This window comes from Serpula lacrymans, assembly GCF_000218685.1.
Source record: "Serpula lacrymans var. lacrymans S7.9 unplaced genomic scaffold SERLAscaffold_12, whole genome shotgun sequence".
In the NCBI taxonomy this organism is placed as follows: domain Eukaryota; kingdom Fungi; phylum Basidiomycota; class Agaricomycetes; order Boletales; family Serpulaceae; genus Serpula; species Serpula lacrymans.
The window spans coordinates 1,365,853-1,388,449 of record NW_006763301.1 but is presented as its reverse complement, the minus strand read 5'-3'; the positions used below and the strand labels follow the sequence as shown (position 1 = coordinate 1,388,449).

Below are 22,597 nucleotides of genomic sequence, written 5' to 3'. Positions count from 1 at the left end.
AGAAACGCCCGTGAATGACTGAGAGATGACAGTGTGATAGTCAGAGCCCAGCGCCATGTGAAATAACGACATAACACGACGTTGCCGCCATCTGGAGAAGCTGATGCCGCGGGAGTTGTCTGGTAAAAAGTGAGGCTCTGAGAACAAGCAAGTCAATGCCGCGCGACTGTATCAGATAAAAAAAGCTAAACCTCATCACTTAGAGCGCCGAGGCTATCGATAACTATCGGATCTTCAGCGTGGCAGTCGGAGATGCTGCTCCCTAAGGTTTATGGCAGCAGAGACCAGTCCGAGGATCTGTAAGTCAAGTGATATATGATGCTGTGGTGTATTCTTAAGAAGCTGAGGTTATTGACAATAAAAGGGCTCAGGGACAACCTGCCAAATTGCATCATGGATGCGGATATTCCCTGAGAAATGACAGGCATGTGGCAGCCATGAACATCCTCCTCGGAATCTGATATGAGTGCGAAGAAGATTTGGGTTTGATTGAATCTCCACTTGCAGCTGCTTTGAGATATGAAGGAGAGCGTGGCCTCCTATCGATGGGAACGGTCAGCCGGGAATAATAGTCCAAATGGCTGTGGAAACCTGGTGCGGACCTTATGACAAATGCCAATACTAATAGATTACTGTGGTCGCAGTAATAAGTTTTAATCATTAAGAATGGAAATTTGCATGTATATAGTCTCTAGTCCCAGCCCACGAGTCAGAGCACCTGAACATCGTTACACTGAGGAGCAAGATACAGACATGCTAAAAGGAGAAACGGTTCACGCGCCAAGGTCACGTGTATCTCCACGTGCTCGATCCATTCCGCGTGATTATGTAATTAGGGCGCTTACTGCGCTTGTCATTAGTTTTTTTTCTCTTCCTTTCTTCTCCACGCACCTTCACCTGCAACGCGTTCTCAACGTTTTTCACGTCGTTCACTGCCTCGGTCCCCTTTATAAAGTACGTCTGTTCATTTGGTTTCTTTCCTCTTAGCTTCCACCATCAACTGGCCTTCGCGATCACTCAATATACGATATTACTTGACACAAACAAACACCTCCTAACTTTCACTTTTCACATCAGGTCCATCTTCACATATCAAAAGAATGTCTGGCGCCCGTGGATGCTTCAACTGTGGTGGCTGTGCGTGGTGTTTTGTGTCGTTCAGTTCATATCTTCCCTGTGGCCAGTTTCGTCTCATTGAGATGCCATCTCATCTCTTGCAGCGACTAGCTAGCTCCTTTCATCATCAGTCTCCTTTTTATTTACTGTTTATTTCGTTTGTGTGTGCGGTGCTGACGGGGACCGCTGTTGGTTCTTTTTCTTTTTCATATTTTATCGATGACTTGTGTTGTCATATCACGAATATCAACCAATCGAACTCGGATCGCAATATAATGAAAAAATTTCACTTATCTCGTCCTTGATATGTTGTTTCGCTGCTGCATATGGCACCATTTCATGACTGTATAGTCGGTCATCAAGCTGCAAACTGCCCCAAGGCAGGAACTCCTACTTGGTATTAATCAGCTATCTGTCTGTGGTGTACTCAATTAACCACCGGTTCACCCCTGTATCGTCTAATCACAGTTACAACTGTAAGCAAGGATCGCTTTCAAACTTTTCAAAATTAATATTTTGGGTGCAGGCGGTCTTGAGGGCCATGTTTCTCGTGACTGCACGATGGAGGCTAAGGCCAAGTCGTGCTACAAGTGTGGCCAGGAGGGCCACATCGTAAGCATGTGATCGATGTGATCAGAACAACTTACATATCGCCTCATCATAGTCTCGTGATTGCCCCGAAAATGCTAACTCTGGTGGATACAGCGGTGGCGGTGGCGGATATTCTTCAAACTCAAGTGGAACAGAATGTTATCGCTGTGGTAAGGTAGGCCACATTGCCCGCGCTTGTCCTGAGGCCCCTGGAGGCAACAGTGGTGGGTACGGTGGTGGATACGGTAGCTTCGGCGGTGGCGGCGGAGGAGGAGGAGGAAAAACTTGGTAAGACATTGTCTTTCAATTGTGGGCAGCAGATGAAGTCTTACTTAATGTGATAGCTACACTTGTGGTGGAGTCGGCCACTTGTCGCGTGACTGTGTGCAGGGCTCAAAATGCTACAACTGCTCTGGAGTGGTATGTATCTGATAAGGTTATATTCTTGTATTGACTCACTGGGTGCGTGCAGGGTCATATTAGCAGGGACTGTCCTCAACCCCAGCGAAGGGCTTGCTACACCTGTGGATCCGAAGGGTTTGTCCCTTTCATTTTATACATCATTTGTTGTGGCTGATGTTCGCTTCACAGGCACATCTCTCGTGACTGCCCTGGTGTTGCTACCGCTGAGGGAGGTGCTTGAGCGATGTCATTGTATCTCTATGCCTGATCTCTTCTGCCTTCTTGCACTCTTGTGACGAAATTGTATCTGTTCTTCGATAAATCGCCTCTTGGCAGAATAATGACATGTCGCCTGCTCTGTAATAATACAACGTTCATAGCCCACATGAACACATACTGTTATCTGTGCGATTATCTTTGTAGTCTCATAGACCGAGGCTAGGTGCAACGGAGACCTTGGTCTTTCTATCCCGGTTCATGCCGATATCCGAGCAACGAACAGCCGAGAATTTCCACGCATTGATTTCGTCGCCCGTTAATTCCACTGCAGCCCAGCGCACTCTTTCATTCCTCATTCTCGTTTCCTCATGCAAGCCATCCGCCTGGCGCGTCCTAGAGTATGCCTTCGCCGCCTGGCGACAACCGCCAGCCCATCCGCGCATGTTGCAGCTGCCACGTCCTCAGCACCTTCCGTCGTCCCGCTCTCCAACGTCGAGGCTCAATGGGAGAAGTTGAGCAAAGGGGAGCAGCTCACAGTCCACCAACAGCTTGAAGAGCTGCAAAAGAAGGATTGGAAAACACTGTCTACTGATGAAAAGAAGGCCGGTGCGTTCAGTGGAAACTTTGAACATATCAGACTTTTTTTTGATGGTCTCGTATTTTATGGTTTTTCTTTTGGTCCGGTCATCGTCGAATCGCGTGTATCCGCTTTTGCGTATGACTCTGGATATGTAGCATACTACGTAGCTTTCGGTCCACATGGTCCACGAGCTCCTGTTAGTCCACCTGGCGACGGTCTCAAAATCGCAGTGTACACCCTCGGACTGGTTGGTGTCGCTGGTTTAATATTTGCTACAACTAGATCTCTGGGTGGGTATTCTCTTACGACATTACTTTTGTGCGGTGCATTGTGTGATATCCAGGCGCCCTTACAATATGTGTGTACTGACGGAACGTATTTATGAATTTGTAGCTGGACCTGCACCCAAGACTCTGACAAAAGAATGGGAGGAGGCCAGCAACGAGCGCGCACGGGAGCAAAAAATGAACCCCATTTCAGGTATGACTTCTCTATGGCCACCTCCGTGCTACTGTGAAAGCATTAGCAACGGTGCGCAACTACCGCGCTGGTTTATGCTCATTTCTATTTCTTTTTCAGGCATTACATCGGAAGGCTACTCTGGGAAGGGATTCGTTACGCACAAATAATAAACTCTATTTTTATTGTTCCGTTCCTCTGCTGGCTTCTTCACTCGTTGTCAGGAGGAATGCTTTGTCCGTCTGTTCTTTGTGCTCCATGTTATGAAGACAGATATTCCCTTTCATATATTGTAGAGTGCATCACGTTCTTTGCGTGTGCTCAGGACGAACAGGATATCATGTGCGTCCCATGATGGTGTGGGGTGAAATACAAAATATATTTGACTAAAGAACTAAGAGGAGTTGTGACAAAGACGTTGGCAAAATTCTGATTATTTCAAAAGACATAAAAAGCCATGACAAGAAGTCTGACGTATTTGTGAAGACCAATCGATTGAGAGTTGAGTTGCTCTACTCATTTTTATCTGAAGGTTATATATGGGTACAACTAGAAATATCATATCCCAGAAGTTGCCAGTACGATGCTTATTATATTACGCTGCTGTTCTGATATCAACAAGAGTTACTCCCGTCGCGTGCGAGAAGAATTTTATGACCAAGAATATTGTGCTCGATATAATGCAGTTGTCGTAAGTACTGGTTGATGGGCGGTTGGTCATGATTCTCCACAGGCCACCACAACTGCCTGCCAGCCGCACTGATTGTACCAATTTATTGTTCCGTAACTCGGTAGTCCTACCGCACAGAGGTACTACTAGGTTTACAATCTCTGCAAGTCATGGTTTCATGTTATGCCTCACTTGCAACAATTCACTGATAGGTACTGCTTCGAGACCGTCGCCGTCGCCGTTTCAGCAACCCTGGCAATTCAACCCGAACCCTTGACACGTAGCAATCGACGGCGTTACACGACACTTTTGTACCGCCACCTTTTAATCGGAGTCTTCACACCAGTGTACTGAAGTGCAGCAGCTATAGTTTCCAAAATTGTTTTTTGATCTCATGTGGGATTCTAGTGAGGAGCTTTACTTTTTCATACACCAGGTCATCTTCGCATCTACTTGCCCATGTGCGTATGGCGATGCCGCTCTCTACAAAACGGTAATAATTTTGTCCTCTGGAATCAGAACAACGATATCTTGGTCAAACCGATCAGTACTTACGATTATTTTGTGCTGCAATTGAGAAGTACTCTGACAATTTTTCACTATCGCTTAACGCAAGGATATCAACCATAGAGAACGAAATTTTGCCACTATATTCATAGTAAATGTCAATTATATCATGAAGCCTGCAGTCGGAACACCAATAGACGTAGCTGTTCACTTTCTTCATGCATGCAAAATTGCCATCCTTGTTCTTCAACACATGGTAGAAAAATGATGTCTAGGGTTCTCTCCGAGTCCTAGAAGATTTACGGCGTAAAATCGACATATATTAGTTTGCAAGACGTCGACATTGCTCACGCTCCCGTGACAAGTCCCTAAGTTGTCATAGTTTGGCAGGCAGATCAAACACCGTTAACTTTCCGAGTTACCGGGCCCACTTTCAGACCAGCACGAGTAGGTTAGATGTATATCGTCCGAAGTGAGCCTTCACCGCTGGATATCACTGTTCGAGCATAAAACGTGGTGATGGGCATCATGCCGCGGTATACTCTTCAGTAGGTCCGCGTAGCACCACAAACGTCCTTGCCCAGACATGAGGCAGTAAGAAGCTGCGATGGCTGGCGCACGATGCCATGATCGTTTACTAGCAACCCTATGATAGGCACACGGCAGTGACTGCGATTTGTTGCCGGAGAAGTGATTTACACTAAAGCACTACAGTAGCCGTGAGTGTCACTAAAAAGTATAGTTATGTGAGGTAGGGGCGGGGATACCAGAACCAAGACAAACCTTGCCTTACTACGACCGTTGATTTGGTCGTTGTGGCCGCTGTGTGTACAGGATTTCACGGCATGGAATCGGGAATGATTGCTTTGCTGAGATACACGCGTTACATGAGCATACAATGATTCTACAACACTTCGGCGGCGTACCTTCATTGGACGATAGTGGACCAACAGATGTGATGAAAAGACCTTGGAAGGAAGGGCTCAAAAAAGGGCCTTCGTCCCTAGCAAGACGGCGGCAGTGACCGTAGCTCGGATGCACAGGCATGAACCATCCTGCTGTGGTTAATGTGCCTAACATCACCCAGCGACAGTCGGGAGACAGTACCGACGTATCCGTTCTTTTAGAAAACATAACTGATATCAACTCAGCCTCGAACTGCGAAGAGAAGGGTGTAAGCAAGGATGCCGTATAATCAACTGATGAATTTCTCTGCATGTGCAGCCCATTTTTAAATCAAGATTCAAAGGCTAAGCATTCCCTATTTCAAAGGGTTGAATACGGGAATACGCTGCTTGATTGGACCAAGCCGCATGTAATGTTGTCACTGCCTTTCCGCCTTGCGCCCGTTTTGCGGTATTCAAACTTCAAACAAGGCCTGCTCAAATGAGTCAGATTACTGTACAATGATCATTTCCACGAATACCATGGAAAGACAATCCGGTTACCATAAACATAGTTCAATTGAACATGTACAAGCGGTAAATTGGTTTCTCAATGGGTATGGACGTTCATGAGCGTCAGCGCATCTATTTGAATTGCTACGTGTGCAGAGACAAAGCATCCTGGATTACTCCGGTGTGATATTTTCCATGGTTGACGACAACTCCTAGACCGCTGCACTCTTTTGAGGAGCCTTGGCTTCCTCGGGGTTCAACAATACCTGAAAAGACATAACCTCCGCATAAGAAAAGACTGAATTTTATCCAGTGGAAAGAGTGCAACTGACCTGCGTTCCACCAGTACCATTTTCCCATTTCTGATATCTCAGAGCAGTAACACCTCGTCTCTCCGCTTGGAGACGCTCAGTTTCCTTCAACGACTGTCGGACAGCTCGTGCGGTGATTTGAGCGTACTTGTTGTACCTACACCCATGTCAGTTCAAAAACCTTGAGTGACCTATCATAAGAGAAACCTACGTGAAGACACTGCGCCATGTTGCACTGCTCATTATGACAGACGTTCGGGTTTGAAAGGCTCTATAGAAAATGCAGAAGCTTGGAGAGCGTTGTAGGTAGGACGGTTCTCTGGCGGCAGACTTTTCCGGGAACATCCGTAGTGCAACAGCACGTGCACATAACCATTTCAGACCGTCATCTTGTGGCGCACTGCTATTACTGACCTTGGTTTCCCTTGCTACATTTCTTTCTCTTCCCTCGTCGTTACGGTTGAATTGGCACAGCGAAACCTTTGTATCATTATAACCAAGCTTTTGGCACATATCCGGCATACTAATGTCGGGCATAACCTGGCACTACGTTCTCAAATTCATCATAACAGGTGAGAAGGATGATCACACTCCGTCATTTTACTCATAACGGTAATGCTTGGCGCTCGCAGGAGATGCAGCTGTGGGGAAATCATCACTGCTTGTCCGTCTCACAGACCAGAGGTTTCTGACAAATCCTGATCCCACTGTATGTCTGGCCTGCGCGTACTGTTTCACCTATACTTTAAGTACTAACTATCATCGTTGTCCCTAGCTAGGAGTGGAATTTGGTTCAAAGTTGATCGAGATACCAGAGGAAGGAAAGATAGTGAAACTCCAATGTACGTCTCTTTGTCTACCACTTGCGTCGTGTGTTTAATTCAGAAACAGGCTGGGATACTGCCGGCACAGAGTCATTCAGATCTATCACGCGGTCGTACTACCGAGGTGCTGCGGGGTGCCTACTGGTATACGACGTGACATCTCGCGCAAGTATGTCGTATCTACGTTCTATCCACGAGATAAACCCGATTAACCCCTGGGCAACGCCATCCCTGAATAGGTTTCACGAACGCTCGGTCTTGGCTAGCGGACGTAAGAGAGCATGCAGACCCGCATTTAACATGTATATTGGTGGGGAACAAAGTTGACCTATGCGAGGCGGAAGACGGAACGTCGAATGGTCGAAGAGAAGTTTCGACTGCAGAGGGAGAATTATGGGCTAAAGAGGACGACCTGCTTTTCGTGGAGGCTAGCGCAAAGTCTGGTGTCAACGTCGAAATCGCATTTGAGCAGGCATCCCGAGATATCTTGGACAAGATAAAGCGTGGGGTATTTGACGACGACCGAGTACGTGACTATCCTTGTCCACGTCGAACAACTCACATTATATATCGTACAGTCTCCCGGTGTGAAACTATCGAAACCAGCCAATAGCAATCTCAATATAGACCAAGGTTCGACACGACCGACTTGTTGCTCGTAAGGAACATTATTATTTCTTCATTTATTAAGGATTATATGTAGAGTGTTGTAGGATATTATATTACCAGACATGATCATGATTATTATAATTACTTCGTATTGCATGCATATGATAGTGGTTTAGGGTTATGAGGAGTAGATGCCAATATAGATGGAGAAAACTGAATAAGTTATACAAAGGTTTCTGCAGTGGATAGTGGATAAATGTGTAAATGGTATCACTAAAAGAAAGTCTGTCATGGAACGTCGTATCATATCAAAGCGCGGACAGCAAAAAAAAAAAAAACCAAAAAGCCCATTCTATCAACATGACAAGACTTATCGTAAGGAGTCAGCATACTCCTGGAGTTGCTGTACAAACCCAAAGTTAGGTTCGGCAGCTCTTCTTTTTGATTTTATGTACTGGACAGCCTGGGCAGAAGTCCAGCCATACTCGGCAATGAGAAATGCGCAGACGACACTAGCGCTGCGGCTTATGCCCTGCTCGCAGTGCACTAGGACCCGGGTAGTTGGGTCTCGCAGAGCATCGCGAAGGAAGGCAGTGGTGGCGGGAAGATGGGCAGCGAGCTCGGAAAAGGGGAGATCATCTAGAGGGACTTGGGCACGATGGATGTGTAGTTCTGGGGGTACGGCGACGAAGCCACGCATAGCTGAGAGAATGTGAGTGATACCCATTGTAGTGAGAGCTGCGGGGTTTTCTGCGATGTAGATATCGGAGACATAGAGTCTGGGTATTATTTCCGAAGCACGAGAGTTGCGGTGCGAGAAGGGGGTGAGGGGGCTTGGGCTCTGGGGTTGTGCAGGCCATGAGGACATAGTGGGCAGGTGGATGCCAGATTTGGACGATATGGAACGAGAGTCTCTAGTCTGGATTATAAGGAGAGATGGGTTAGCAAGGAGGAGGACACAAAAGGCCGCACAAATGACGACTCACCATGGCAACTTTTGACAGACAAGTGGACAGTTGGGAGAGAAGGCGCAAGTATAGAATGAAGATCAAACTCGAGGCAAAGCCACTCGTGGCCACGAGACAAAGGGGGGTTCTATGAAAAGATGGGGCGGGGAGCGCCCTTGTTAATTGTCGACATGAAGACGTCCACAGGGTCCCTTTAATATGTCAGATCTTGTCAGAGCCTACGGCAGGCTTATGCCAATAGCCGTATGCTACAGGCGGTGCCGAAAGGTCGGGGCGGGGTCATCTCGTCGGGATACATGAGGCTCGCAATCTCGCAAGCCTGACCTGTGCTTGGAGCCATTATCCCGAGTATTCGAGGCTCGAATGTATAGCCTTGCAGCGGACCTTGCATCAAATAAAATATCTGGATCAGTCGATATACAGCAAGCAAGCCCTCGGCGCAGCTGCAAGACAGCCAAGGCAATGCCAGGCTGTGCACCGAGGACCATTGATGGCGAGGCTTGCCTCCCCGGTTATCACATCACTTTTCATATCACCTTACAAGACACCCGACAAGAGCAGGATTGAGATACTGTATATATATCACCTTTCCACTTATTACTAGTCTGACAAAAATAGTCGAAGGAAAAAGTAGAGATTTGGCTACAGACACAATGCATGGCAAGTGATCGCGGAACAGCCCTCAGCTCGTTATTAAACGGCCAAAAACTTTTTGTAGTACGGTAATGAGACACAATCAGGACATATTTCAAAGGGATCAAAAAAGTACAGACGTGACGGTCAGGACGTGGTCGTAAGCGGCACAATGCCGCACATCTAGATAAGATCACTGTAATCATTGTCAACAGTGCTTCCACTCCAAGGCTCAGAAAAGGCACATACGCGACGTTAAGAGGCATTTCGTCAATCTGGGTGTTGTAGAACTCTGTAGAAAGCCTCTCATGTTACTACCACCTTCGGTATCAAAGAAAACGTAAACTTACGTTCGATATCTCGCAACATCCTGACATCATCAGTAGTCACAAAGTTGATGGCAACACCTTTACGTCCAAATCGTCCACCTCGACCAATACGGTGAATGTAGTTCTCCCTGTTGGTGGGCAAGTCGTAATTGATAACAAGCGATACTTGCTGCACGTCAATACCACGGGCAAGAAGATCCGTCGTGATCAATACACGAGAAGAACCAGACCGGAATTCTTTCATCAGCACTTCACGTTGTTTTTGTTCCATGTCTCCGTGCTGATAACACGATCAGTAGACGAAAAACATGAGGACATCGAGATAGCTTACCATCGCAGATACGGTGAACTCGCGAGAGTGCATCTTCTCTGTCAACCAGTCAACCTTCCGCCTCGTGTTGCAGAAAATGACAGCCTGGGTAATCGTGACTGTCTCGTAAAGATCGCAAAGAGTATCCAATTTCCATTCCTCTTTCTCGACGGCAATGTAGAATTGCTTGATACCTTCCAAAGTCAATTCATCCCTCTTGACAAGAATTCTAACCGGGTCACGCATGAACTTCTTCGTGACTTCCAAGACATCGGCAGGCATGGTGGCAGATAAGAGCACAACCTGAGTCTCCTGAGGTAGTAGCTGGAAGAGTTCATAGATCTGGTCCTTGAAACCGCGGGATAACATTTCATCGGCCTCATCAAGACAGAAAATTTTGATGTTATCAGTCCTGAGCGCCCTACGGTTAATCATGTCATACACTCGTCCAGGGGTACCGACAACCACCTGGACTCCTTCCTGAAGTTTAGCCATATCCTCACGAACGTTGGTACCGCCGACACAGGCATGGCACTCGATGTTCATGTAATCACCGAGGGCGATAACGACCTTCTGGATTTGCTGGGCAAGCTCACGAGTGGGGGCAAGGATGAGAGCCTGGCAGCCCTTGATGGACATATCCAATTGCTGGAGAATGGAGATGGAAAATGTGGCTGTCTTTCCCGTGCCAGACTGAGCCTGAGCGATCACATCGTGTCCTTTGACGACCGGGACGATAGCGCGCTGCTGGATGGCAGAAGGTCGCTCGAAACTTGATACAGCTCAATAGGAAGATCGCCAAAGGTATAAAAACGAAACTGCGCTTACCCGTAAGCGTAAACACCTCGCAGAAGCTCTGCCTTCAAGTCCATGTTATCAAAGCTATGCAGATCCATATCAGTTCTATTCTGGTCTCCCATAAGATCACGCATAAACGCACTTATCTACGACCTGGTCCCAGTTGGACTCGATCTCGTTCTCGTTGACATCCTGTAGAGCCTCTTCTCTGTTGCCCGTCGAAAATTAGACGACTAAGTCAGAAAACGGGAAGAAAGCTGCCAAACACTTACGCTGACATGATGTAGTTGTACTTTTGTTATCCAAGGGTCGACTACTGTGGTCGACGGTGCTTGGAATGGATGTGTTGGTCGCTGGCTTGCTATATCGATAGACCCTGTGTGGTGTCTTGATCTCAACAAATTTTCTGTGCATTTCGGACCCGTCCGCCTTGCGGAATCAGCCGTAAAGATTCACATTCCGACTCCGGCATCCACTCGGCCTTACTCATCGTTTCCACGTTTGGCTTCTTCTGATCAACGGGACATGTGAAGTATTTCGGAGTCCGTACGGGAACTCCGTTTGCGGGCCTTTTAGAGAAAAATGCCATTTTCCTCGATTTTCGTGTTGGTGTGCCGCAGCGCCACTTACTGAACGGAGATGAGAAAACAAAGCTCATACACCTCCTGTTCAAAATCAGCAACCAAGGGATGTTGACAGTAAGAGCTTGGAAAGAGAACATTCTTACCAAAGCTCTCAATGCAACTCCATGTGGCCAACTTTGTCGACCGTCCTGACTGATCTTGCTCAAGTCTTCAGAAGCCTGAACAAAAGGTCACAAGCGGTTAACAAGATGGAAGTGTACAAACGGGAAAATAAACACTGCAATAAATTCTTCAGCCATTTCACAATGTTCATGGACACAGCTGGATACAACAACACTACTCATTTTGATGTAATCAATTGTATTCTCAAAAAGAACCTTCACTCCCATACCTGTGATCTTGTCATTACCCAGAAGGACCTGCCAATGACATTTGCCAAATGGAAAACACAAGCTTATGCATGGGGGGCGAGAAGAGAAGAGTTCCAGCTGCATGAAAGACAAAAAAAGAGAAGTTACACAGCCACCAAGGCCCATCTACAGACAACAAACATATATGCACCAACATGTGCAACAGCAGCAGCAGCAGCCACAGCAGATGGCAAAACCCCAGACAAATTAGTATGTGAGAATGTTCAAGGATTAACCTCAGTGAGGTGTATTCCCTAGACAAGGTGTATGTACCTATGGATACAGACCAACACAGTCAGTTCAGATTATGTTATGGATGTGGTCAGTTGGGCCATATTGCAAGGAACTGTCCTCTGAGGAAAGTTGCAGCTAGAAAAGCAACCACAACCAAGGAGGAGATAAAGACAAAGGATTTTCTTGGAGGTCAGGAGTAAGCACAGTTCAGGAAATGTATTTGTAACTGATAAATCAAAATATGTTTCCCAAAACCTACATGCCAAGACATACATTAAGCCACATTCAGCAAAATGTAAGGATCATTTCATTTTCCTTCCTCACCTGCTATGTTCTGAATCCTGGTTCTCAGACACATTCCATCTCACACCCTTGGCTTTAGAGATAGAGATATCATTTGGTATTCTTTTAGTTTTTGCTCTTCTTGGACTTCTCAACCATTGTTACCACTTCATACTACAGCTAAGAGATTGGGCATCCCTCCATGTGATCCAGCACAATGGTTAAAGTGATTGGTGGTGTTGATGATGAGAACTGTTGTTAGAAAACTGCACACAAAACAAACTAACACACTATCCTCCCAGATTCCATGGAACTTGTTTATGGGCTTTGCCTCCTAGAACAGTGGGTGCTCTGGTTGTTCATGGGGTGGTATGTATAGCAATCCTTCAAAATAAAACCCAGAGATGTACGGGCGTGGGTTTTGAGGAGGAGGGATAGTTGAAATATAGAAGATAGGGGCTTTATGACAAGTATGGACAAGCACTACCTTGCTAATTGTAGCACAAGGTAGGTTTGAGAACAACGAGGTGATGAGATTCCTAGTGATAGGAGGCTCCTGACGCACAGACTGTAGTGCTCAGAAGGACTCTAATTGAAAGAGTGTGAGAATCCAACTGTTACAATAACACAATTTTCGGACCTTCCCTTTATTTTTACTCTCCGCTTTAACCTTGTACTTTAGCTTTCACACAGGGTACCACGCGGCACTTCCCCTTTTGTCCAAACTCCTCTTTCTTGCGCCGCGTTACCTTTCTTCTTATTTTAGACACAACTCTCTCACACAGTGGAGCTGGCCATGCGGGCTAGGCCCCATGACATCATCAGCCACTGTCTCTATCAACTGTATAGTACACATGTACAAATAACCCTGTAGTAGTATATATACCCCAATAGATCCAGGAGACTCCTCAGCGAGTCCTCCTGTTGTTAACCAACAAACTCTCTGCAACTCAAGGGGTAACCACTCCCTATTCATCTTCTCTATAGTGTGTTCCTGTGTGCACCAGAGTAACTAACTCTTGGTTGTTACACCAACTCTTATGCCGAATAAATGGAGAGTTAGACTTTCAAATTGCAAGCAGGGTCTTTACAGTAAATAAAGATTTAATCAACAGCTGGGGGATATGTACATGAAATAGCTGGTATATATACTACAGAACATGTGTTAGTAACGAGGCGCTGACTGAGCGGCATGCATAAGGCATGAGGCACTTTGTAATTGTCTTGGTAAGTAGCTATGTCATAGGTCATGTGATTGGTCACGTGACTATGATAAGATAAGATTTTGGAGAAATGATAGATATGGTTTATCGGTTATCAGTAGAGATAAGGGGTTTAGGAGTAGAGGATTGTGACAAAGGGATGACAATTTCAAAAGTGACGAGTGATGATGACAGCAGATAACAGTGGTAGCAGTGGGAAGTATTGTGACCACACTGGATCACAAGTAGCAGTAAGAAGTGGACTTGAGATTAGAGAAGAAGTCTGGATTGGAGTTCTTGTCCTTTTTTTACAAGGTAAAATACAGGGGTTTATATAGTAAAAGGGAGGTAGGCTATGCACAGTATAGCTGTGCAAAAGAATGAGAAAGAACATGACAGAAGGAATGTATGCTGACAAATCCTGCATAGGTGGTATGGAATAAGATTGTCAAAATAAGGAAAAGAAAGAGATAGAACAACAAATGCTGTGTAAATAAAGTCCAATAGCAGAAATATGTTACAACCAAAGTTTTGATACTCTGGTGCACAACTCAGACAAGGCTATAAAGGTAGTGAGGGGAGTGGTTACCCTTTGGATAAGACCGAGTTGGTTGTGGGTGAACAATAGGAGGACTCGCTGAGGAGTCTCCTTGATCTATTGGGGTATATATACTACTACAGTTTGTTTGTTTGTACATGTGTACTATACAGTTGATAGAGGCAGTGGCTGATAAAGTCATGGGCGCAGCCCGTGTGACCATCTCCATTGCGTGAGATACTTGTAGCTAAAATAAGAAGAAGGCAGTGCAGCCACAAGAAGATGGAGTTTGAACAAAAGAAAAGTGCCGCACAGCATGGGGTGTGAAAACTACAGTATAAGGTTAAAGAGGAGAATGGAATTTAAAGGTCCAAAAATTGTGTTATTGTAACAAAAGAGAGCAAGAAAATAATGATGTCATGGAAAGATGCAGTAAAAAAATCAAAATTAATTGCACTACAAATGAATATTCTGCTGAAAAAAAAAGGAACTGGAGCCACCGGTCCACCACCTAGTCCAAGTCTGAAGGTTCCATGGCCTTACCAATGGCCTGGTTGTATTGGACCACCTGGTCAAACGAGGGAGGGAGAGGGGTAGTTCCAATTTGGAACAGGTGAGTTCCAGGCAGTGTGTGGTAAGTGTAACTGTAGCGAAGGCAATGGACAAAGGATGAATGTACCCAAGTGAATGGGACAGCAATGTACATTGACAACACAAGAGGATGAACCTTCTCCAGCTCAAAAACTACCCACCCACGCTCTAACCAGGCAAGATGAGTGACTGATGATTTAACAGTGGAAGACAGCAGATCAATATCATGAAGATGGACCTGTTGCCCTATTTGGACCAGCTGCCAGGGCTTTGCTGATATTAAAAGTGGCACATGGTAGTCGGCGGAGCGGCAATGGGAGCGGATAGAGAGTGGTGACATCAGGTATGGTGGAGGAGCAAGAAAGATGAGTAGGAGGAGGGTGGAGGTGACAAAGCAGTGGACTAGAATAGGGAGCCAGACACAACTGTCAGGTAAGAATAAGAAGGACAGTAAAGGGCCCATGATGGGGCTAAGTAAAGGGAAAAGGGTAGGGGGAAACAACAAAAGCAAGGGCGCAATGTATAGCCAGTGGTGACGCAAAAAATTGCCAAAATGCCAAAATGCGGAAAGTACCAAATGGAAAGCAAAGGTGAGCGCAAGTTGATTGCCTAATAGAGGTTGTGCTGATCAGCCACAACTTTGAATAAGGCAATATTAATTACTATTCCACATGGCACTGTGCCTGTGTGGCGCAAAGGCAAGTCTTTTGAATATTTGTTTCATTATTGACACCTGTCTATGCTACCAATCAATTTTAGTGCATGACATTGCCAGCTACTGTCAAGTTGCATTGCTCTGTGCTTCTTTTGCCTGCTGTTGCGGTCACTATCATTAAAAAGAAAAAATTATCATTGCATGCCTATGGACATTATTATAACTTGAACACTAGTTCTATTACAATTCCTTCTTATGCACATTTTCTATTCTCATCTCAATATCTCTCTTACTTTGTTTTATTCTCTCTTCTCTACTTTCTATCTTTTTGTATTTATAAACACTAAACCTTCCTTTTCTGGGGGAAGGTGTAAGATATTGGCCATTAGTCATACCTTACGTCCAAAATAGGTAGTTAAAACTATGTAGTTACAAGCCACATGGCTACTTATTCCGAGTTTGTGATTAGATTAGGACAATCTAGTCACAAACTCTTATTGCCAGTTGAATATAACCCAGGTTAAATTCAATACTGTGTAAGTAAGTGAGTGTAAAAGATAATTAGAGTGAATCACTATCTATAAGTGAAGCACCCCCCAAATTTACAATCACTTTACCCGGAAAATAAAGAAAGTACAGTGAAGTAAAGTGTAAGCATGTGCTGGTATGTTATAACAGCATGTACATGTTACAATTTTCCCCAGGGTTGGTTTCTGGACATCTTATACCACCCCACCCCACAATAGTGAAAGGCCCCTTGGGCCAAGATTATGGTGCTATATTGTCAGAGTAGATCATTTTATGGAGTGGGAATATACTCTTAAACTTCCAACCTCCATGCCTATAATAATGTAGTGAGCAATAAAATATTAAACTGATAAGAATGTGTGATGCACCTTGTAAAGCTGTTGTTTTAGCATTATTAGTTTTTGCTACTATGACAGTGTTTAATCTCCCCTTCTCTTCTGCCTTACTAGGCTTGGCCTTTATAGCATCCAAACTCTAAACTCTTGATGTCATCTACATGATTTCCCAAACTATTAAGTATAAATTTGAGTAAACGCCAGATACATCAGGAAAACATGATCTTGCTATAGTTGGCTATGAATAGGTAATTATGCAAATATAGCAATTGTGGCAAAAAATGCATCTAAAGCAATCTATATCAGTTTATAGTGAATCATATTGGAATATATTTAGCAGCTATGACATGTATAGTAAATAGTTCCACCTAAAGCATACCAGAGTGGATAAAAGCATTTAGTGACACTATACTAAATTTAATTATTTATTACATAGAGTCATAATTAATGAGGATGCTAGTTATATCAATCAACACTACAAAATATATCTAGTGTAAAATTTTGCTGGCTATCTTGTATGTACATGCTAAGTTAGCCAGCGTGAATTTATCCTTGAAGCCAAAATTTGATATGTGAGCAAAGTGGCTGGCTTAATGTGCGGGAAAGTGTTCAATCAGAGCTTGTATATCCCAAAAGCGGTCAGATTTTTCTATAGTGTGAGCAAAGTGGCTGGCTCAATGCATGGGAAAGTGTTCAATCGGAGCTTGAATGTCCCAAAAAGCGGTCAAACCTCTCTATAGTGTTTTGTCAACTGTGGGAAAGCGCTACTGCGCTGCAGTGCAGTTGCGCCTCCCTCCCTGTGACCACATTGTGTGACACAGTGGTGGCAACACCTCATCACTGTGTCACACAGTGCTGACAATGCTGCACAAATTTTTTAAAGCCTCGCTATTCTACCAAGGTATCATTCTAGCCTGGCTACTAGTAGAGAGTAGTCAGACTGCAAAATTTTTCTCTCACCAGATTCAATTGCAAGTACCAGATAGAGATGGTGTAAAGACCCTAGCTGTATGCCGGTGACCCGAGCAGCGGAGGACTTAAATCTTAACAACAAGTGTTCAGACAAGCAAGTATAAAAGAGTAAATCTACAACTGGGGTATGTACATGGATATCGTGCTAGTTATATAGGAAAAGGCATGAGGCTACGGGGAGGTATGACGTAGCGTATTGGTAACTAACATGTGTATGTAGTGAGGCTGATTGGTAATGTGTATTACTAATAGATCACGTGATACTTGATAAGATTAGATCAGGAAGAGATTAGATAAGGTGAGATAAGAGTTTCTATCTCTTGATTAGATAAGAAAGCTGAGTCAGATGGGTATGATCGTGACATTACCCCCTCCTTAGGACTTTCGTCCCGAAAGTGAGGATCTAGTTTGCCTGTTTCCCAATTGTACAATGTTTTTCGAATTTTTGTTGGAATAGTAAAGTTTTCGAAGGGTTGATAGTTTAGAGTAAATTCTATCCTTCGAGGTGCACTAGGGTTTTTGTTATGAAACTGTTTTACGAGTTTCGATGAATGTTTTAGGTTTGACTCGGTTTCCCATGTGCGATCCTCTTTAGGAAAGTCTTTCCAATGTACTAAATATTCTAGTTTCCCACGTTTCAATCGTGAGTCTAGAACTTCTTCTACCTCGTATTCTTTAATTCCGTCCACTATCACCAGTGGTGCGGTTTTTGGTTTTTTCTGTGTTTCGAACTCTGGTTCTCGGAATGGTGTTAGCAGTTTCTCGTTAAAAACCGGATGTATGTTCTTCCATCGTCCAGGAAGTTTTAGTTTATAGGCTCCTTCACCTATTTTCTTTTCGATGGAAAAGGGTCCGTGTCTTTTATCGTCGAGCTTTTTTGCAGGTCTATCGGTAGTAATATGTTCTGCTTCAACATATACCTTGTCACCTTCTTTGTAAACGATAGCCTCTCTTTTCCCTTTATCATACTGTTTTTTCATGTTTTCTGCTGCTTTTACCAGCGATTTTTCTGCTTCTTTCCTTGTCTCTTCCATCCTCTTCACGAACTCTTCCGCACTCTCTGTCTTTACCGTACTTCTGATTCCCTTCGCGACTTTCGGATGTTGTCCGGAATTTAGGAAGAAGGGGCTGTAACCAGTTGCGGAGTGTGATTTGTTGTTGTATGAAAATTCCGCTAATGGTAGCCATTCTGCCCAATCCGTTTGTTTATGGTTTACGAATATTCTGAGATACTGTTCTATCTCTTGGTTAATCCGTTCCGTTTGTCCGTCTGTCTGTGGGTGATAAGCGGTCGAGGGATTTCCTTTTATCCCGAGGAGTTTGTAGAGATCTTTCATGAAATTGGAGACGTATTGCGGTCCCCTATCTGAGATGATCTTCTCTGGTATGCCATGATTTCTAAAGACATTGTCTCTAAATAATCTGGCCACTCCTTCTGACGTCACTTTGTCATAAGTCGGCATGACTTTTATCATCTTCGAGAATCTATCTACCACTACGAGTATCATGTTATAACCCAGAGATTCCGGCAACGGTCCGATTAGGTCTGTGGTAATGATTTCCCATGGTCTAGTCGGGATTTCATTTGGGTGTAACGGTGCCGCTTTCTTTTGATGGTTAATCTTAGTGCGTTGACACGTTTCACAGCCTTCTACGTATTTCCGGATATCTCTGTCCATGTACGGCCACCAATACCATCTAGTTACCAGTTCTTTGGTTTTATACTGTCCGGGGTGTCCTGCTACCGTGGAATCATGGTTTTCTTTAATGATATGTTCTCGTAATTTCCCGTCTTTGGGAATATAGATTCTTCCTTTGAAGATCAACATCTCATCCTCCATCCAAATTCCTTTCTCTCTGTCTTCTCCTTTCTCTATCATCTTCCGCGCTACTTCGTCTACGTTCATCATTCTTTTGCAAATCCATTTGTACAGTTCCACTGCATCGGCTGATTGCTCTGCCATGCGTTGTCTTTCAGTGTGTGAAATCATCATACGGAAATGTTCTGCTTTTAGAACGATTACGTCTTCATTGTCATCCACCCCCCTTTCATGGTCTGCTCGTCTCGAGAGAAGATCTGCTTTGATGTGTTTTGTACCTGGAATGTGGTGGAGCGTAAAGTGATAGTTGCTCAATTCCATAACCCATCTAGCTTGTCATCTGTTGAGCTTCTGAGGTTGTTTGTAATATAGGAGATTCTGGTGGTCTGTCCAAATCTCAAACATCTCTTTTGCGTCAACGAGATAATGTCTCCACTCGTCTAATGCAGTCATTATGGCTAGTAGTTCTTTATCGTAGATCTCGTAATTGCGCTCTGTGGGGTTTAGCGCTTTTGAGAGATATGCAATAGGTTTCCATTTCCCATCTTGCATCTGTGATAGAACTGCTCCCATCGCGTAATCGCTGCTATCAGCTTCAATTTTAAATTGTCCGTCATCGGTAGGTAAGGCGAGTACTGGAGTTGATCCGACACGGGTTTTTAATCCGTTAAAGGCGTCGATCTGTTCCTGTTCCCACACGAACTCTACTTTCCCGGTCAATTTTGTCAATGGCTTGGCGATCAACCCAAAGCCTTCGATGAATCGTCTATAGAAGTTTACGAAACCCAAGAATGCTTGTACTTCCTTTTTGGATTTGCATTCTGGCCATTCCATAATTCCTTTTACTTTAACTGGATCCATGCGGATTTCATTTTCTGAAATGATGAGACCTAAGTACTCTGTTGAGGTCTCTTCGAAATCGCATTTTTCGGGTTTCAAGTAAAGGTTATTCTTCCTTAAAATGTCTAACACTCTGCGCGTCATTGCGCGGTGTTCGTCAATCGTCTTTGTGAAGATCATGATGTCGTCGAGGTATATTACTACCTTTCCGTCATCAATCAAATCCTTAAATAGCGCATTCATCATCGTTTGAAATGTCGCTGGTGAATTCGTGAGTCCGAAGAACATCACTAACGGTTCAAAGAGCCCCCTATTCGTTCTGAAGGCCGCTTTGTGTTCATCTCCATCCTTGATACGGATATTGTTGTATCCCCATCTGATATCTAGCTTTGTAAAATATTTCGCGCCCCTGAGCTTGTCTAAAAGTTCATTTATCAGGGGTAGCGGGTATCTGTTCTTGATGGTGATATCATTCAATTTCCGATAATCTTGGACAGGTCTGAGTTTTCCATCTTTCTTTTTGATGAAGAAGAACGGTGATGCGAACTGTGATTTGGAAGGTCTAATTCTTCCTGATTCGAGGTTCTCGTTTATGAACGCATCTAGTTGTTCTTGTTCTCCTAAAGCTAATGGATAACATTTGCAGTCCAGAGTGTGATCGCCTGGGATGAGTTCTATGGCATGATCCCATTGGCGTCTCTCTGGCAGTGCATCGAATGACTCCTTGTCGAATACGTCTTTGTAATCGTGGAGATGTTTAGGAACTATTTTTTCGAATCCTCCTTCTTTCTGATCTTTACCAGCGGCCTCGGCAAGCTTCTGAGCTGTTGTGCCTTGTGCCCTAATGTGGTAGTAATGATCGTCAATAGAAGCATCCTCATAGTCCATTAGATTCACTTGGATCAGCTGATCCCCATCTGAGCGATCTACTTCCGAAAAGTATGTGTCAGGGTCTTCTTCCGGATCAAGGAAGTCAACCTGTCGTTTACATTCTTTCGGGCATCTATCAAAGTTCAACTCCGACTTTTTCCAATCTATAGTGGGATTGTGCTTCGTTAACCACTCATGTCCGAGGAACATGCGTCCACTCCCTAAGCTTGTTACGGCGAAGTGATGTTTTCTTCGTGGTCTCCTATGCTCATCCGTAGTTCTATAAATTCTTTGATAGCACCGTCTTTGTTAAGCGTGCCATCAGCATTGTATACTGGAATTGGTCTCGGTATCTTCTTTGTTTCATATTTTTGTTCTTTTACGAACGTAGAGTCTATGCAGCTCCCTGTACATCCACTATCTAGGAGAGCTTCGATCGTCGTTGATCGATTCGTGTCAAGAGTTGTAAGTCTGCAAGAAATGTTCATCTGGTTTCCTTGCGTTCCCCTAATGTACTTTTTCGGGGTGTGTAACTCTAATAGAGCAAGTTCTGCTTCGTGCAGTGTTAATGCATTCAGCTCTCGTATTGTCTCTATTGTGACTTCTCTACTTCTTTTTTGGTGCGTCCAGATGTTGAGAATACCAATGGATCTTTCTTCCTTTTGGTCTCGTAATCTTTCTGCAACCCAAAGTGGTGTCCATGCCGCTGTCAGTCTTTGTCTCTCTTTGTGGTCTAGGTTTTTATTAGAGGTGTTCCTGACCTCTTTGGAACTGGTCGAACCATCAGTTACATCAGTGCTTCCCAATTGAGTCACTGCTTTCTGTGGTTCTGTTGTTTCCAATGAAGTGCTACCCGATTGAGTCACTTCCTTCACAAATTCTTTTACTGCGCTTTTCTCTTTTGAGCGCGCCGTGATTTCTTCAGAACTGGTCGAACCATCAGTTACATCAGTGCTTCCCAATTGAGTCACTGCTTTTTGTGGTTCTGTTGTTTCTGAAGTTTTAGGGATCTTTCTAACCCGTTCCCTGTTCAGGTTCACATCTCTTTTTGTTTCTTTCTCTTTTAATCTCAGATCTGCTGCGTCTTTGGCTAATGCAATATCATTTTCATGATCAGTACTAATACAACTCGTGGTAGACGGCAGACAAGAATCTTCGATCAAGAGAGAGGAGAAACTATTTACAAAACTTTTGTCCTTAGGCGCAGCCGGTTGATGTGTTACCGCTGGCCTCTTCAAAAACCCTGGAGGACTTTTGCTCTTTCTTCTGCAGTCATCTTCTGCAGGAATTCTCTCACGTTAAACTGAGGCTTTGCTTGTGCCTCCTTTTTGCATTCGAAGGACCGATGTTGTCACGATCCTCTTCTCCTACACCTAATACTTCACCTTTCATCTCCAACTCTGACGTAGAAACACTCATCTCTCCTTATCTTATCACGTAGCTTTCCTTATCTTATCTTCTTATCTCATCATGTGACCCTAAGTCACATAATCACTTACCAATCATCTTACCAAGCTAAACACGATACATCCTCATGTCTATCAGTCAGCGCCTCATGGCTGACATGAGTTCTTACATATATAAGTAGACACCCAACGATGTACATACCTTAGCTTTTGATTTCGTCTTTATACACTTGTTCAACTACTTGCTAGAGATTGACGTTGAGTTGCCTGGTTTCTTCCAGTAGTGCAACTCAGTCGTTATATAATCAAAAGCTAGTAAAGAGCACCTAGTTGATGACAGAAACAAAGGCTATCCTAATCATCATCCTAACCCCCGTTATCATCACCCTATTCTTCGTTCTACTCAAACTATACATTCGCCTCACCACACCCCTCTCTCAAATCACATCTCCTATCACTCGCCCATCCACTATAATCACCTTCATCCAACCGTCACCATCTAACTCATCTTTCGAAACCATCCCTCTATCTCCCATCACCCGCCCCCACAATCCCGTACTTAGAGAACTTAGTGACGTGGAGTCGCTAAGGTTCTATTAGCTAACAA

General features: G+C 44.3%; 5 protein-coding genes across 5 annotated transcripts; 2 read left to right on the top strand and 3 right to left on the bottom strand.

The window, feature by feature from the left end:
• Positions 1 to 2,638: 2,638 nt before the first annotated feature.
• On the top strand, positions 2,639 to 3,765 carry COX4 (subunit IV of cytochrome c oxidase,COX4; the record flags this gene model as incomplete). Its single annotated transcript, XM_007322269.1, has 4 exons — positions 2,639 to 2,934; positions 3,064 to 3,198; positions 3,302 to 3,388; positions 3,488 to 3,765. The coding sequence occupies 4 exons, from the start codon at positions 2,697 to 2,699 to the stop codon at positions 3,535 to 3,537; spliced, it is 510 nt and encodes a 169-aa protein (XP_007322331.1).
• A 641-nt stretch (positions 3,766 to 4,406) lies between these two features.
• Positions 4,407 to 5,083, bottom strand: SERLADRAFT_476453 (uncharacterized protein; the record flags this gene model as incomplete). Its single annotated transcript, XM_007322268.1, has 2 exons — positions 4,407 to 4,520; positions 4,593 to 5,083. Coding segments are annotated over 2 exons (285 nt in total), but the record flags the coding sequence as incomplete, so codon positions are not given.
• Positions 5,084 to 6,013: 930 nt separating this feature from the next.
• SERLADRAFT_399075 (uncharacterized protein) lies at positions 6,014 to 6,544 on the bottom strand (the record flags this gene model as incomplete). The annotated part of the gene is made up of 3 exons (XM_007322267.1): positions 6,014 to 6,207; positions 6,274 to 6,409; positions 6,464 to 6,544. 3 exons carry the CDS (start codon positions 6,493 to 6,495, stop codon positions 6,154 to 6,156), a joined length of 222 nt encoding a protein of 73 aa, XP_007322329.1.
• A 120-nt stretch (positions 6,545 to 6,664) lies between these two features.
• Positions 6,665 to 9,077, top strand: SERLADRAFT_399071 (uncharacterized protein; the record flags this gene model as incomplete). The annotated part of the gene is made up of 7 exons (XM_007322266.1): positions 6,665 to 6,824; positions 6,885 to 6,961; positions 7,028 to 7,094; positions 7,144 to 7,245; positions 7,316 to 7,602; positions 7,655 to 8,604; positions 8,672 to 9,077. The coding sequence occupies 6 exons, from the start codon at positions 6,779 to 6,781 to the stop codon at positions 7,736 to 7,738; spliced, it is 663 nt and encodes a 220-aa protein (XP_007322328.1).
• A 120-nt stretch (positions 9,078 to 9,197) lies between these two features.
• Positions 9,198 to 11,119, bottom strand: SERLADRAFT_476444 (uncharacterized protein; the record flags this gene model as incomplete). Its single annotated transcript, XM_007322265.1, has 7 exons — positions 9,198 to 9,482; positions 9,536 to 9,578; positions 9,637 to 9,895; positions 9,947 to 10,697; positions 10,754 to 10,807; positions 10,866 to 10,931; positions 10,996 to 11,119. 7 exons carry the CDS (start codon positions 11,001 to 11,003, stop codon positions 9,470 to 9,472), a joined length of 1,194 nt encoding a protein of 397 aa, XP_007322327.1.
• Positions 11,120 to 22,597: the final 11,478 nt, after the last annotated feature.